The sequence below is a fragment of the Biomphalaria glabrata genome, chromosome 2, assembly GCF_947242115.1.
Source record: "Biomphalaria glabrata chromosome 2, xgBioGlab47.1, whole genome shotgun sequence".
NCBI classification, from domain to species: Eukaryota; Metazoa; Mollusca; class Gastropoda; family Planorbidae; genus Biomphalaria; species Biomphalaria glabrata.
In genome coordinates this window covers 48011006-48025786 of record NC_074712.1, presented here as the reverse complement: position 1 = coordinate 48025786, position 14781 = coordinate 48011006, and the positions used below count along the sequence as shown (strand labels likewise).

General features: G+C 30.9%; 1 protein-coding gene across 1 annotated transcript; it reads left to right on the top strand.

Annotated features, from left to right (window-relative positions):
* Window positions 1-2196: 2196 nt before the first annotated feature.
* On the top strand, window positions 2197-14654 carry LOC129924635 (mitochondrial import receptor subunit TOM22 homolog). Its single transcript, XM_056021008.1, has 3 exons — window positions 2197-2294; window positions 12560-12793; window positions 14087-14654. Exons 1-3 carry the CDS (start codon window positions 2238-2240, stop codon window positions 14183-14185), a joined length of 390 nt encoding a protein of 129 aa, XP_055876983.1. The 5' UTR covers window positions 2197-2237; the 3' UTR covers window positions 14186-14654.
* Window positions 14655-14781: the final 127 nt, after the last annotated feature.

Genomic DNA, 14781 nt, shown 5'->3' with positions numbered 1-14781 from the left:
TTAAACCCCCTTCAGAGGAATTTGATGCTAAAAAATACCTCTTCAATATAAAAAAAAACATTTTGAGCGTAAAAAAATTATTTGAGCGTAGCCAAGCCAATTGGGGGTTTTGAGTTTAAACCCCTCTCCTCCTGATGGTTTTGAGTTTAAAATCCCCTTACAGAGCGTTTTGAGGTGGAAAACCTCTATCTTCAATATTATTCTAAACCAAACTATAGTTACCAAATTCTATGACCGTAGCTAAATGGGGTTTTGACAGAGAGATTTTATAGATTAAAACCCCCAACAGATGATTTTGATGATAAAACTTCCCTTTTCGATATAAAATCTAAAGGAAACTACAGTCACCTAATTCCAAGAGATTATTCAAGAGAGGTTACACATTTCTACCAGTGGCGGGGCTCCATTAATAAACTGCAGTGAATAGGCCTAGTCATATGCCGAAATTGTAAAAACACTTAATATGGCTAAACAAAGATGGCTAAGACAGATTTTAGGAGTTAGTTATAGAGATCGGGTCTAAATCAAGGAAATCCTATGCCGAACTGGGAGTCGACCTCTTAGTAAGATTGTGACATAGCGTTACATGAGATTTGCGGGACATGTTCTCCGACAAATTGAATTACGCTAAATAAGAGCTGCGATGACATCCTATTAAGTACAACTTGGCGCCACACATTCATGGAGGTCCTCAGAGCAGGTGGGAGGAAGCTTCAGACATTACCAGTGACAGATTTTTGTGGAAACAGCTTGACGGCAAATGCGCTGAACGGCGCGGGAGGGTCAGTAAGAATAGCACATTAGGTTTTTGAAATAAAACTTTTTAATAGCAGGAAAATGCACTGTAGATACCTCAGAATATGCATTTTGTTGGCTTTCAATACCGAAAGAATGAAGGGTCAGAATGTAATAAAGATTATGTACACACACACACACATACACACATATAAATAGGCCTATATAGTTTTCGCGGGGGGGGGGGGGAAGGAGAAAAAATTCCTCATACCCCCCCCCCCCGAAAAAATCCTGGTCACGCCCATGATAATGAATATATAATTGCTCTAATTGTTTTGTTAAGGGACAATCTCTTATTTCTTAAGAAAAAAAACATTTCCATATAAAAAATAATAATTCCTTTTTGGATACCTCAGCCTTTTAGCTTTTGACTTCAGTTGTCGAGCTGTTTACATCCTAGGAATCCTTGGGCTTTTGCCTCTTCTCTTTGCCTCTACTTTAGGCATTGCCTCTTTTTTTTTTTTTTTTGCTATTGGCCTCTTTATTCTTTAGCTCAGTGTTCTATTATTATTGTTGAGGATTGCAGTTCACGCGATAATATGAAAAACTAGTTATCAATTGTTGTTTTAAATTATGTTCAACTTATATGTATATTAAATGGATTTTTTCTCTTTACAAAAAGTAAACATTTTTTTGTGTAAAAGTAGTAGTTAGTATAACAGAACTTACTTAACTTAACAAATACAAATGTAATATATATATATATATATATATATATATATATATATATATATATATATTTATTGACAAAAAATCTAAAACCGTTTGCATAAATGTGTTAAAAATATGGCAAATTGTCACCTCCCCTACTAAGGAGCCTCTAGTGCAGGGGTTCTCAACCTGTGGATCGCGATCCCTTTGGGGTCGATTGACAATTTGCCAGGGGTCGCCTAAGACCATCGAAAATATGGATTGTTATTGTCTACTTTTCTATTGTTGTATGTGTGTGTGGGGAGGAAGGGTCGCGGCAGAGTGTGGAGTTGTTGAAAGGGCTCATCGTGTTTTCAAGGTTGAGAACCACTGCTCTAGTGTTTGTTACTATTAATAGTCAATAGTTGTAAAAGTGGTGTATTTTTATGAAAAAAACTGCTTGTATAAAAGATTTAAAAAATTAGATTTTTCGCTTTCAGAAAAGAAAAAAGTAGCCGTTGTATCAGAACTTTGAATGGTCTAAAATATTATAATGGCTGATTTTCACTATCTTTTCTAGTTTACGAGATCTAAACGGAACAGACGGACAGACATTCCACACAAAACTAATAGCGTCTTTTCCCTTTTCGGGGGCCGCTAAAAATCAGACGTAGTCGGAGATGGGGGCAGGGGAGGAAGAGGGAGCGCTTTTTTTTGTGTTTAGCACACATCTGTAATTTATATAGGCTAGTTTATCCATATTTTCTTATATTACCGGAAGCTCCATTTGCACATTTTCATGCCTTCGCAAAATGGCTGACCAACCGTCCAAGAAAGCTATCGAAGAAGACGACGAAGACCTGGACGAAGTAATAGTTTTTGTTGTCGTTATGTGTGTGCAAATATAAATTTAAAAGTTTACAAGTTTTTCTATCTAACGGAGCTAGTCTATAGATCTAAGAGTTGCATAAACTATATTTATAGATCTAGATAATCTAATCTATACTTTTTCTTACTCTGTAACTCAACTGGAGTGTTAGTGTTAGCCTTGAGACTGAGTTGAGTCTAAAATTAGATCTAGTCACATTAGTTTTTAGTGACTAGGAGATCTAGACTTGTAGATCTAGTTATAGATTTAGATTACACAGTCTACACAAAGAATAGATCTAGAATAATCTAGATTAAATCACTTTCACATACACTGATTGTGATACAGACTACTTGACCCTTTGTGCTGTTTAATTTGACCTTTTGCTTTGCCATGTTGCACATGGGATTGGCATTGAAATTATTGTTGTCAAAATTTGTCATTTATTGAAATAATAATAAAGACTAGATAGATATAGATCTAGATAATTTCTAGAACTAGGAGATATCTAAAAGTTATTGAATTCAGAATGGATTAGATTAGTGATTAGACTTGATAAGAGTTTTAGTCTACTGATGATACTTAATTTAAGTGTCTTAACTGTAGCTATGTGACAAAAATTTATGAAATTTTATTTTTATAATTTTAATAGTAAATTATTAAAGATCTTGTTCTGAGCTTTCCAACGAGGTATAGAATGTTAATATAGGTCCAATTGATAAAAAAATGTTGTAAAATTTGACGCGTTTTCACTTATACATTGAAGCAATGGAATCCCAGGAAGTGAGACTTTCTGAAAAATCGAACTAAAGTGTATGTCATTTCGCTAATTTTCATCACTTTGATAAAAACTATATATCAAATTAAAGCTTAGGATGTGCTTAATAAAGTTATCCAATTGTTTTATAAAATTTATTTGCAGATTTTTTTTTTCTTTTTTTAATCAACTAAAAATGACATTATTATAATTTATTTTTGTAATAAAATATTATTTTATTTTTAGATTTTTAAATTTTTTATAATACATTATGGAAGCACTTGTTCTGAGCTTTCCAATGATATATAGATTATATCTATACGCTCAAGAAAAAATTTTTTTAATTTTTTTAAAACGCATTTTTGTTCATACTATATGAGGTTTTCTGAAAATTGAACAAAAATGCGTAACTTTTCGCTAATTTTTATTACATAGCTAAATATATATATATAAAAAAAAAGCATAGGATGTGCCTACTAAAAGCATATGTTGTATAATATTTTATTTATATTAATTTTTTTTCTAATTTTCTTAACTATCCGGTATTATCTTAATGCTTTGTTTTGCAATTAAATATTTATTTTGCTTTATTTTATTTGTTTAAATTGTAGATTATTGAAGCAATTGTTATTTACCAAACAATAATATATATAGTTTATTGTTGTAGGTGAAACAGCTTTAAAAAAAAAAAGCATATTTTTTGATGCGTTAAACTTAACATAGGATAATGTTTTCTGAAAATAGAACAAAAACATATTTCATTTCTTTAATGTTTATCAGATAGCTAAAAAAACAATAAAAAAAAAAGCTTAGGATGTTGTTTTTTTTTTTTACTTTCTTTTTAAATATATTTTATTAATTTGTTTAATTTTTGTGTGTGTGTAAATGTAAATTTGAAGATATATAATAATGAATGACCTTATTGCCCCAGGCCAGTGTCATATACGGGCCAAGAAGCAGTAAGCGTAGACTATATATACTGTTCCAGATCACACTTATTGGCTCAACCCCCTCTATACTGTCAGCCTTTTTATTACAAACATCTAAAATATAGTACCTTACGTAGCTAGTGTACTGTTGGCTGCTTGACTACATTATGTACTGTTTTGTAATAAATTTGCAGCTTGTAAGATTTTGCCCCAGTGTGCTAATATTATTTAGTGGCCTTTAATCATCATAAAAATGATTGAGAAACAAGGGAATCTTCTATCACGGGTCCCCCCTCATGCTCTGGACCTGAGGAAGTTGCCCCACTCACCAACTTATAAGTGAATCAGAAGACATTCAATTGATTGCTGTTTTTGATGAAAGTATAAGCAATGTATTGAAGAAGGTTGATGTAATTGATGAGGGATAAATAATGAGTTTGTAATTACGGCACTGGATATGATGATGGGTTAATATGATTTATAATGAAGCTACATATTACTAGGTTACGCAAATATATAAATTGAAATTTATTTCTATATTCGAATCTTTTATTATAAATTACCAAACAAGATATAACTCATTTCTGGCTTGAAAATATAATAGTATGATAGATCTAGAATGATAGTAATAGTCATGCTTTAAGACACACTTTAAACCATTAAATTATTGCTTTTTCATGAGCTGGGTAAGCTCCTGAGCTAAGTTTTAAGTAATTTTTTTAAAATCTCATCATCTTAAATGTATTTTGGCTAAAGCATTAGTAATTTGTAAAGGTGCGGTGGTTGAGTGATAAGGGTTAGGGTTAAGGGTTGAGCTTGGCTTCCAAAACCAGGGCCCCTGAGGTTTAAATCCTGGAGAAGACTGGGACTTTTAATTTTGGTATCTTTGGGCACCTATGAGTCCAACCAGCTCTAATGTGTACCTGACATTAGTTGGGGAATAGTAAAGACAGTTGGTCATTGCGCTGGACACAGAAATTAGTTTTATACATCACATGCCATACAGACCACAAGATCTGAAAAGGGATTTTTTTTTTTTTACTTTTTATTTTCTTAATTTATTCAATTTTATATATGTAATAAGAAATAAATGAAAACTGAAGAGTAAACTAAAACAAAGCTATATAGAACGACACATGAACTGACGAAGGAGACTTGGACAGTAGCACACAAACATATACATATATATATATATTAATGGTGCACCGAATAGTACTTTTTGATATTCGGCCAGAGCCGGATATGACCAGATAGTAAAATTTGATATTCGTCCGAGGCTGGATATCTAAGTGTCTTGTAAATAGCTTGTATTGCTGAACATTTTACGAAACATACCTATATTTGCTGGTATTATTTTTTTTTCCTTTATATACCTTATTGTTTTAAACTCTGTTACTGATTGATTTATTGAAGATTAACAATATTTATAAACAGAAATTAATCTGTGTAGCATGAGCGTGTCTGTGTGTATTATATATATATATATATATATGCATCTAGATTTACAGCTGGATATAGACTGCCTATTTCTATATTTCTATCTATAAAGTCTAGGATAGACATCTGCACATTGAATGATTATTTTTTTAAATCACAGTAGAGTAAATACTGGGGCACTGCGGTTGAATGGTTAAGCACTTGGGTTCCGAACCTGAGGTCCTGGGTTCAAATCCAGATGAAGACTGGGATTTTGAATTTCGGGATTTTTAGGGCGCCCTTGAGTCCACCCAACTCTAATGGGTACCTGACTTTAGTTGGGTAAAATAAAGGCAGTTGGCCACATAACACCCTGCTCGTTAACCGTTAGCCAAAGAAACAGATGACCGTAACATCATCTGCCCCATAGATCGCAAGGTCTGAAGGGAAAACTTTATTTTTTTACTTTTTAGAGTATCTACTGAGTCTAAATAGATCATAGAATATAGTGACAAGACTAGAACTAGAAAAATAGTAAATTTAGACTATTTTAGACTAAGATTTTTATAGATAATAATTATTTTATGATTATATAAATTACTCTTAACTCTAGAACTAGATTTATTACAGTCTTATCTTTTTAATACATCTAGATATATTTATTAGGCATATCATTACTAGATCTAGATGATTATTTTCAATCCATCCAAATTAGCATATTTGTAAAAAAAAATGTTTTACATGTTTCGGATGTTCCTTCAGAGTTGAAGATAGTTTACTTCCTAGTCCAAACCTCCCGCAGGACGACGGGGGATGGGAGCGGGCAGGGTTTGAACCCTCGACGGTCGATAAATCCGAACGACAGTCCAGCGCACAAACCGCACGACCAGGCAGCCATCCATATTATCTATCTGCTATCTATCTTTCTAAACAAGACTAGTTAGATCTAAAGTTTAGTATTAAAAATTAAAGTATTTTTACTCGAAGACCTGCCCAAGGGCTAAGGCTAAGTCAAGTCTAAGCTTAAGCATAAGCTTGTCTAGAATAGTTACTTAAAGTAAACAGTCTGTCTACACTAAGGCTAAAGGCAGGCTCTTTAGTCACTTTAGATGCTAAAGTCTTCTAAAGCTTGTTTAGAATAGTCTAACTCACTCAGTCCTCAGTAACTGACTGTAACTTAAGTCTAAGTCTAGATCCAGTAATAGATCTGATTTCAAAACTTTATAAATCTAGTCAATCTAATCTAGATCTAAGATACCAGATCTAGACCTAGTATATCTTATACTTATATCTACAATGTCTACTCTTAGACTCTACTCATCTAGAATCTATTCTAGATCTAGTATCTAGGCCTAGTATTTTCAAGGCCAAGCCCATAAGTTAAGTATAACTTAGTAAAAGTCATAAGTCTAAGGCCCAAGGCAAGAAAGGCATTCTATCTATATGATTCTTAGATTCTATTAATTATAATTATTTTCTATATTTATTATAATTTATATCTAGATCTAGAGTCTAGTATCATCTAGCTATGATTAGTATGAATAATGATTATGTCAATTTATGATTTATAAATTAAAATTTAATTACTCTACTAATTAGATCTAGATCTAAATCTATAATCTACATTTGTGCAGCCATTTGAGCAATCAATAGATTATTACTTATCACTTAAGGTAGATCTGGCTGAAGAATCTATACTTATAATCTATATCTAGACTCTAGAATTCCAGAGAACATTTTCATTACGAAGATGTTTTATTGTTTACACCTGACTACAGTAAAAAATAGGCCAAATTAGTGCACTGTAGTCACGTGACTGTAATTAGAAACTTATTTTGTTTTCGCAATGTAGATACTACATGCAGGACAGAAATGCTATTATTAAAAATCCTTGGGCCTAGAGATTTCAAATCTTATGTAGAAGTAATAGAAAAATGCATATACTACACAAAAAAATAATGATAGAACAAAATGTGTCAATTTTTTCATTCAAAGATGTGTACGTAAATGCAAAAATTCAAGGTCAGTCCCATTGGCCGCCATATTAACATTAATGAACTTTGGGTACCTCACAGAAATGAAGAGAAAAAAAAAACCTTGGACATACAAAGCAATGTAGATGATTTAGAACTATGTTAAAATGGATTATCTACACGAAATACAATATTTTTTTGTAAATGAAGCAATACGAGTCTTGTAATAGTTCTGCAGATAATAACTATTTTTATCACTCAAGTTCAACCTAAAAAAAAATTTACATTAAATTATTATTTTTTATTTTTTTTAGTTTTTTAATTTAAAAATGTATATTTTAAACCTAAAAAATCGATATGGATTCCTAAATAACATTTTTTATTTACTAATTAAGCAAAAAGTCATTGTCACTAATTTTCAAAGTAAAAAAAAATAAAAAATGGCCGCTCAGGTTTCCCGCAATTCTAAAACTGTCAACATCCGGGAATTTCGCATAGCTATTAACTGATCTTAACCTACATTCACAGTAATAGTTTAGATGCCCAGATACCTTTACTGACCACCATGTTGTTTTTAAGCATATTTATCTCCCTTATCTATATTAAACTTTCAATAACTTTTTTTTAAAGAGATTTTTGTTTTTATGCTGTCAACTTATGAATTTTTAAGCGTATTTACTGAAATGAAGGTCTAAAAAAATGTTAATAATAAATTGATGAAGTTGTTTCTTCTTTTTTTCAATAACTTTTTTTTAAGAGTTTTTTGTTCTTATGCTATCATTTTAAATGAATTTTAATATTAGATTTAATAACTGCTAGAAAGAAAGACAAAACAGCAACAGAAAAATGTTGGCAAGTAATTCAAGGGAGATAGTCTAGTATTAAGCCTTAAAACCAAAATGGCGTATTTCGAATGACAATATATTATATATATGGTAATAAGAAATAAAACTTAAAAATATATATTTTAAAAACTTTATCTCCGAGGAAATCAATTACATATTTGTAATCTGCATTTTTTTCTGCATATTCTTAAAATATAAGAGAAACATGATTTAGCATTTCTAGTCACGTAAACTAATACCACATTCACTTATTAACTACTTTAGTCAGTTTAGTCTTAGTATGTACATGACTTAAGCATTCATTCATGATTCACTAGTAGGGACATTTAGACATAGATATCTAGTTGTAGTAGATATTTATTCTACTATCTAACCTTGTCATTATTGATTATAATATATCATGATATATCAAATAAATTGGCTAAAGTGAAGCCTAAAGGTCTTTATACTAAGTCCTAAGCCAGGCTACTCGTAGGTACTTCGATAAACTGACCTAGATACGTTTTTTTTTTCTCCCAAAAAATGGCTGAAAAGTGTGTCAGCACATTTTACCCTTTTTTAAGGGGTGGTCATTTCCATCAAAGTTTTAGCATATTGTATTTGATTTGAGGACTAATTATGATTACTTTTTGTAAACATAAGATATCAGAGATCATTTTTATTTGCTTTTGAAGTCAATCTGTTAAATTTTTCTGAACAAAAGTTTATGTGAAAGTTGACATTTTTACTTTTTTCCTATAAAAGTTACAACAATGCTGTTTGCTACAATAATTTATCATATTATGAAATGTGTATATTTCAAATTTCATTAAATTCTCTTGGCGCACTTTAAAGATATTTGATATTAAAATTAACAAAGACAAAGAAGGGTAAAATTTTCTTTTTTAAATAAAATAAAAGTGTTTATGGTTACAACAATCTCACTAATTCTATTGAATTTAGCATGTTAATATATATATGTGTGCTAAGTTTGAACTTTGTAGCCTGGCGCACTCTTTAGATATTAATTTTCAAAGTTGATGGTTAAAATCTATTTTTAGTAACAACCAACACTGTGATTTACTGGAAATGGTCAATTTCTGTCTATCATGAGCTATTTTTAGAAGCACACATAGGAATTTTTCATTTAGATTAACTTTTATAGTGTTTGAATGCTAGATTATGGAGAGGGAATGTGTCTTTATTATAATGACTTTGTAATCTGCAAATTTTAAAGTAAAAGTTTAATTACTTTAAAAAATAATATTAAATATAAAAAAAAAATTTTTTCATATTTTTAGCTCAGCGAACTAATTAATTTTTTTTTCTGTGTGTTGTTTTTTTCTATTAATATACATGTAAATTAACAGTTAATAAATGAGTACATTATATTTTTAAAATGATGAGCTATTATTGCACAAAAATTCAAGTAAAAAATCTTTTAATAACTTCTAAAAAAATCACAAGGTTTCTTTTTTATTTTATTGTCCGAAGCAAGAAATTTTTCATTTACAATCTAATTTTTAAAGCATTTAAATTAAGGCATTTTAAAATGATTAATTTCCAGTGCTCTACAAAAAGGTTAAAACTGTTTTTTATGAAGTTTATGAAACTTATAGTCATTAAATTTTAGGAAATATTTTTCTGCGCAGTGCTATTTTCATTTATAATTTATAAGAATTATCTATCTGATGCATATAAATAGCTATTTAAATACAGTAGAATTATAATTAAACAAAATAAAACACAAAACAGATCTCTGATTTGTTTTATTTGTGATTTTTGGGCTCATATGATGACAAAATCACATATATTTTTATTTTTTGTCGAAGGCTTTTTTATATATTAATTAACTTTTTTTCAAAGATTTTATTGCTTGGTCTTATTTTTTAAATTTATTTTAACAGAATACTGGTTAATGTAAAAGAGTGTGAAGTTTCAACCCAATATCTCTAAGACTTTTTATAATACAGTTAATTTAAGTTCAACTATCAGTTGTTTCGGTCACAGATTTTTTTTTTATTTACAAAGGCTAAAGAAGGCTAATTTTTGGCCACTAAAAATTTAATAACTTCCCTCACAATTAACTCAGCAATATAAAATTGGTATCATTGGAAAGCATTTCTCAAGCTCTATCTAACTAAATAGGTTCCATTGCATTGTGATCATTTTGAAATTTTTATCGAAGTACCTACTATTTTGGCGGATCTGGCTTAATGACATAATAATTTATTGAGAATTATTTTTCTTTACACTTGGACTTGTTTAAACTACTTACTTTTTTAAGCATTTAAATATCTAATATTTAAATTAGAAAGTAAGGTGTATATGTATGTATGTCCCCGCATAGAAATCAAAACCGTTTCACCAATCGTGATAAAACTTTGCAGAAATGTTTATTGGGTACCAACTTAGACCGTAGTGAATGTATTGTAGCCCTAGAACAAACTTAAGACCCTCAAAAAAAAAAGTTGACCAGCTCTATGAAAGCATTATAACTTCATCGATCTAGGCCACGTTTACATGAGAAAAGATCAAAAGGATCTAGATCTAATTTTAAGAACTGCACTTTGTGCAGGTAGTTTTTTACTCTGACACATGAAAATACAAAAGAAGGTCCATTGATTTCATTATTTAATAAAATTAACCTTCAAATTTGTGTTTCAAAAGCATTATTTACATAAATTCGTTCCACTATATCTGCGAATGTAGAATTCCTGATGAGCATTCTTTCATTAGACACACCTTTCTATTCCTAGGTCTAAAACTCTAATTCAACTTAAAGATGATAGAACTTCTCTTCACAAAGATATTTTTATACTTAAACACATGAACATACTAATTAAAGTCCGTTCATTTCATATTTAAATTAAATTAACATTCAAATTTGTTTTTCTAAAGCATTTTTCATGCATTTGTTCCGTAAAGCTGTGAAACCGTGTTAAGATATATGCTTATATTTTCATTCATTCGCGTACATCTAATTAAAAAGGTCACGCATATGAACTCTATCCAAGCCAATATTTAACTCTAGATTACTCTAGATCTATGTCTAACTCAAGATCTACTTTATTCTTTAACACAAAAAACATACAAAATTAAGTCTATTCATTTAAAATTTTAATAAAATATATGTAGGCCTACAAGCAATTATTTGAAAAAATGGATTTAAGTCGATTAGCTATTTTGACTGCACAATTTATACTATTTTTACATTTACGCATTCGCTTTACTTATATAAATATATATATATAAACAATTTCGTTTAATTGTTTATATATGTCTAGTATATATATATATATATATATATATAGAATATATTGTGCTAAGTCAATATAGTAAAAAACTATTGGAGAGGGAACATAAGCTGCATTAAAATAGCCTTCTTTGTTAATCAACTATAAAGATGGTTACTTGTTTGTTTTATAAATAGAGTACATCCATATGGTAATTACAATGGGTGGTTGGTTTTGTCTGAAAGCCGTGGGGTGCAGGCCTGTCTTGAAATTTGTTGGGATTTTATCTGCAGTACCAGATACGCAGATGAATTAAACATAACCTGGCCTGAATCTAGAAACTTAAGGCTTAGGTCTTATCACTTAATGTATTAGTACTTTTTTTTTCTGCTTGACTATGATCTATATATAATAATTCTCTTCTTCTCTCAAGAGTTTGGACGAGAAGCAAAAAGTAAAGGAAAGATCACTTTTATCTCTGCTGAGTCACTCCACGAAATAACAAGAGGGGGGGGGAACACGTGAGTATTCACGCGTCGCTACGGATGGCTGCGCGCTGGACTGTAAAACCCCTGCCCGCTTCCATCCACCTTCTGAAGGAACATCAGAAACATGTAAAACATTTTACAAGCAAACGTTTTACAAACACTAAATAGCAGGGCCGGACTTAAGCATTGTGGGGCCCTATTTGAAATGGATTTCGCGGGGCCAAGTTTGGGTAGGGAAGCGGATAATAATTTAAGAGTTTGAATTAGAAAATAAATTCGTCTATGCATTTTATTCATTCTTTACTACGTACTGAATTACATTACGAGCCTTGCGTGTGGCAAAGTCAAACAGTATATCATAATAATTCTGTTTCTTACATAGATTCCGCTCAATAACAAGAATTACCAAATGTTTCAAACTATCTTTGAGAATTGTTGACCTCAAGTTACACTATTTCGGGAGGTTTCCAGGAGCTCCTGGTAAATCGACAGGAGGGCACGGGAAATTTACTTTAATAATTTATACACCTTGAATTAGCACGGGTCCTTTGAAAGTGGGGGTCCACTGCAGTCGCATAGGTTAATTAATTCATTGCCATTTGTTCAAGAACAATTCTTAGTTCACTCAATCTTTTCCTTTCAGGATGAAAGTCTATCAGAAAGGTTGATTGGCTTGACAGAAATGTTTCCTGAAACCTTCAGAAAGTCTTGTCAGTGTGCTTGCTATCTTTTATCATCAGTTACCAAAAATAGTCTTTATGTACTACGTAGTGCATTATGGATTGCTAGCTCCTCTGCGGTTATTCTTGTCCTACCTGTGATATTTGAATCGGAGAGGGCTCAACAACATGAAGAACAACTGCAGCAACAGAGACAGGTAGGCTATAGTTATTTCTTTTATTCTAAGAAATTTGTTTTTATTAATATTTTTTATCTGTTTGGAAATTAGAAGAACAGTTAATACATACCAGTATTTCAAGAGTACATATATATATATGTTGTATTTCTATTATATTAATGAATTCATATTTGCGAAAAAAAAAGTATTTATCTTAGCCAATGATTTTGCATCAGAACTGTCAAATTTCTACCAATTGATGAGCCATTGTGCTATTGACATTTTCATTGGCTAGCCTAGCTAAAACAGCACAAAAATGCAGTTTTTCATGAGTTTGGGTTTTAGGAATGTGCCAACCCTTCAACATGTCTCACAACCCTAATTTTTCAAAACTTGCAATATGAAAATAATGCTATAAAAATTTTTATTTTTTTATTTTGCCAGATTGGAAAGGGCACCTCCAAATTTGTTTTCTAACTGAATTCAACCTCTGAGTTCAAAAATAAATTTTATATTTTATCACCTTTAAAAATGTAACATGTAAAAGTAATATGTGATATCATTTTAATTTTACATTTCAAAATTCTTTGAGAATTACTTTCAAAGGGGACAAATGCATGGGCATTAATCTAAGCTTAATTTTAAATATTAATGGCAATTTATTAGGAATTTTAATATCATGTATATATTTTAATTAAATTGTTCCGGTAGTTAAAATGGTTTGGCTATATTTTTTAATCAGGATCCTTTAAAACACTTTAGGGCAGCGGGTCTCAACCTTTTAAACTCGACGACCCCTTTTTACAATCCCTCAGTCTGCTGCGACCCCCACACACACACATACAGCAATAGAAGAGTAGACAATAACAATCCAAATTTTTATAGGTGACCCTTTGCAAATGGTCAATCGACCCCCAAGGGGGTCGCGACCCACAGGTTGAGAACCCCTGCTTTAGGGAGTTTTTTTATATGTAATTTCCAAAGTAACTATTTTGTACATCAATATTCCTATTATTTGGCTATCAGTTGGCCAAAGAGAAAACCTAAAGAAGTTTATATCATCTCTCCTTTATATCACTAAAACGTGAAAGTAAAAATCTTTTTTAAATGTAATAGGGCCTATATATTTCAATCATTACCCTATCTTGCTACTTAATATTATCAAATGTTAAACTATTTTTAAAATATTTCAGATGGTTTATAACAAAATAAAGTAGATAGTTTTAGTTAAACATATACCATACTTTATGTATGGTATGTGTTCTTGTAACTGTTTTCTTACACACTAATCATACCATTTACCTCACTGATACCTTTTTAATGCCTCACCAGATTTTGCTTGGACCTAATGCAGCTGTATCAGGGACTGGAGGAAGCAACAATCTTTTACCTGGAATGGGTATGGTACCACCACCAAGGTCAAGTGCGTAATTCAATTTCTCAGTCTAAAGTTGACCAATGTGTGTAGTTGACCATTTGAAGTTTCATAAACATTCGTTTGTTTTTTTCAAATATCATATTGAAACATATTCATTTTAAACATTTTTTGAAAGAAATTTGTAGTTTTACTTAACTACCAAGGGTCACCATTGTAGATGTAAATAGCAGCTCTCTGTATTTGTGTGCTTATCAGAGTGAATGTATTAGTGTGACAATGATTGCACTTTTGTAAACTGACTTTGTTGACTTTCATTAGCTAAAAGCAAGTCACTCATCCCATTTATCAGCCTACAGAGTTCTTAGCAACAATGGTGGTGCCATTCAGTATGTGTCTTTTTCAGTGACAAAAATATGTTTGTATTCCTTCAATTGTTTTTTCTATTGATTGACAGACAGTTTTGTGAAGAGTCTGTACACTTGATCAAAATGTTGAATGAATAAAAGTTTGAGTTTATCTTGATTTGTATTTGTTTTGTTTGTGTGTGAGAAGACAACCACCCTTTTGTCTTCTTCATTTCTACTGAATACAACAGCTAAGTGTCAGGTTATTAGCATGTTTGTTTACCAAATAGAGATCATGTTATGTT

Bases quoted from the DNA above. Each gene is read 5' to 3' on its own strand.
- LOC129924635 (XM_056021008.1), top strand. From the start codon at position 2,238: ATGGCTGACCAACCGTCCAAGAAAGCTATCGAAGAAGACGACGAAGAC. The intron at 2,295-12,559 runs GTAATAGTTTTT...TTTTCCTTTCAG, and splicing joins ACGACGAAGACCTGGACGAA to GATGAAAGTCTATCAGAAAG. The intron at 12,794-14,086 runs GTAGGCTATAGT...ATGCCTCACCAG, and splicing joins AACTGCAGCAACAGAGACAG to ATTTTGCTTGGACCTAATGC.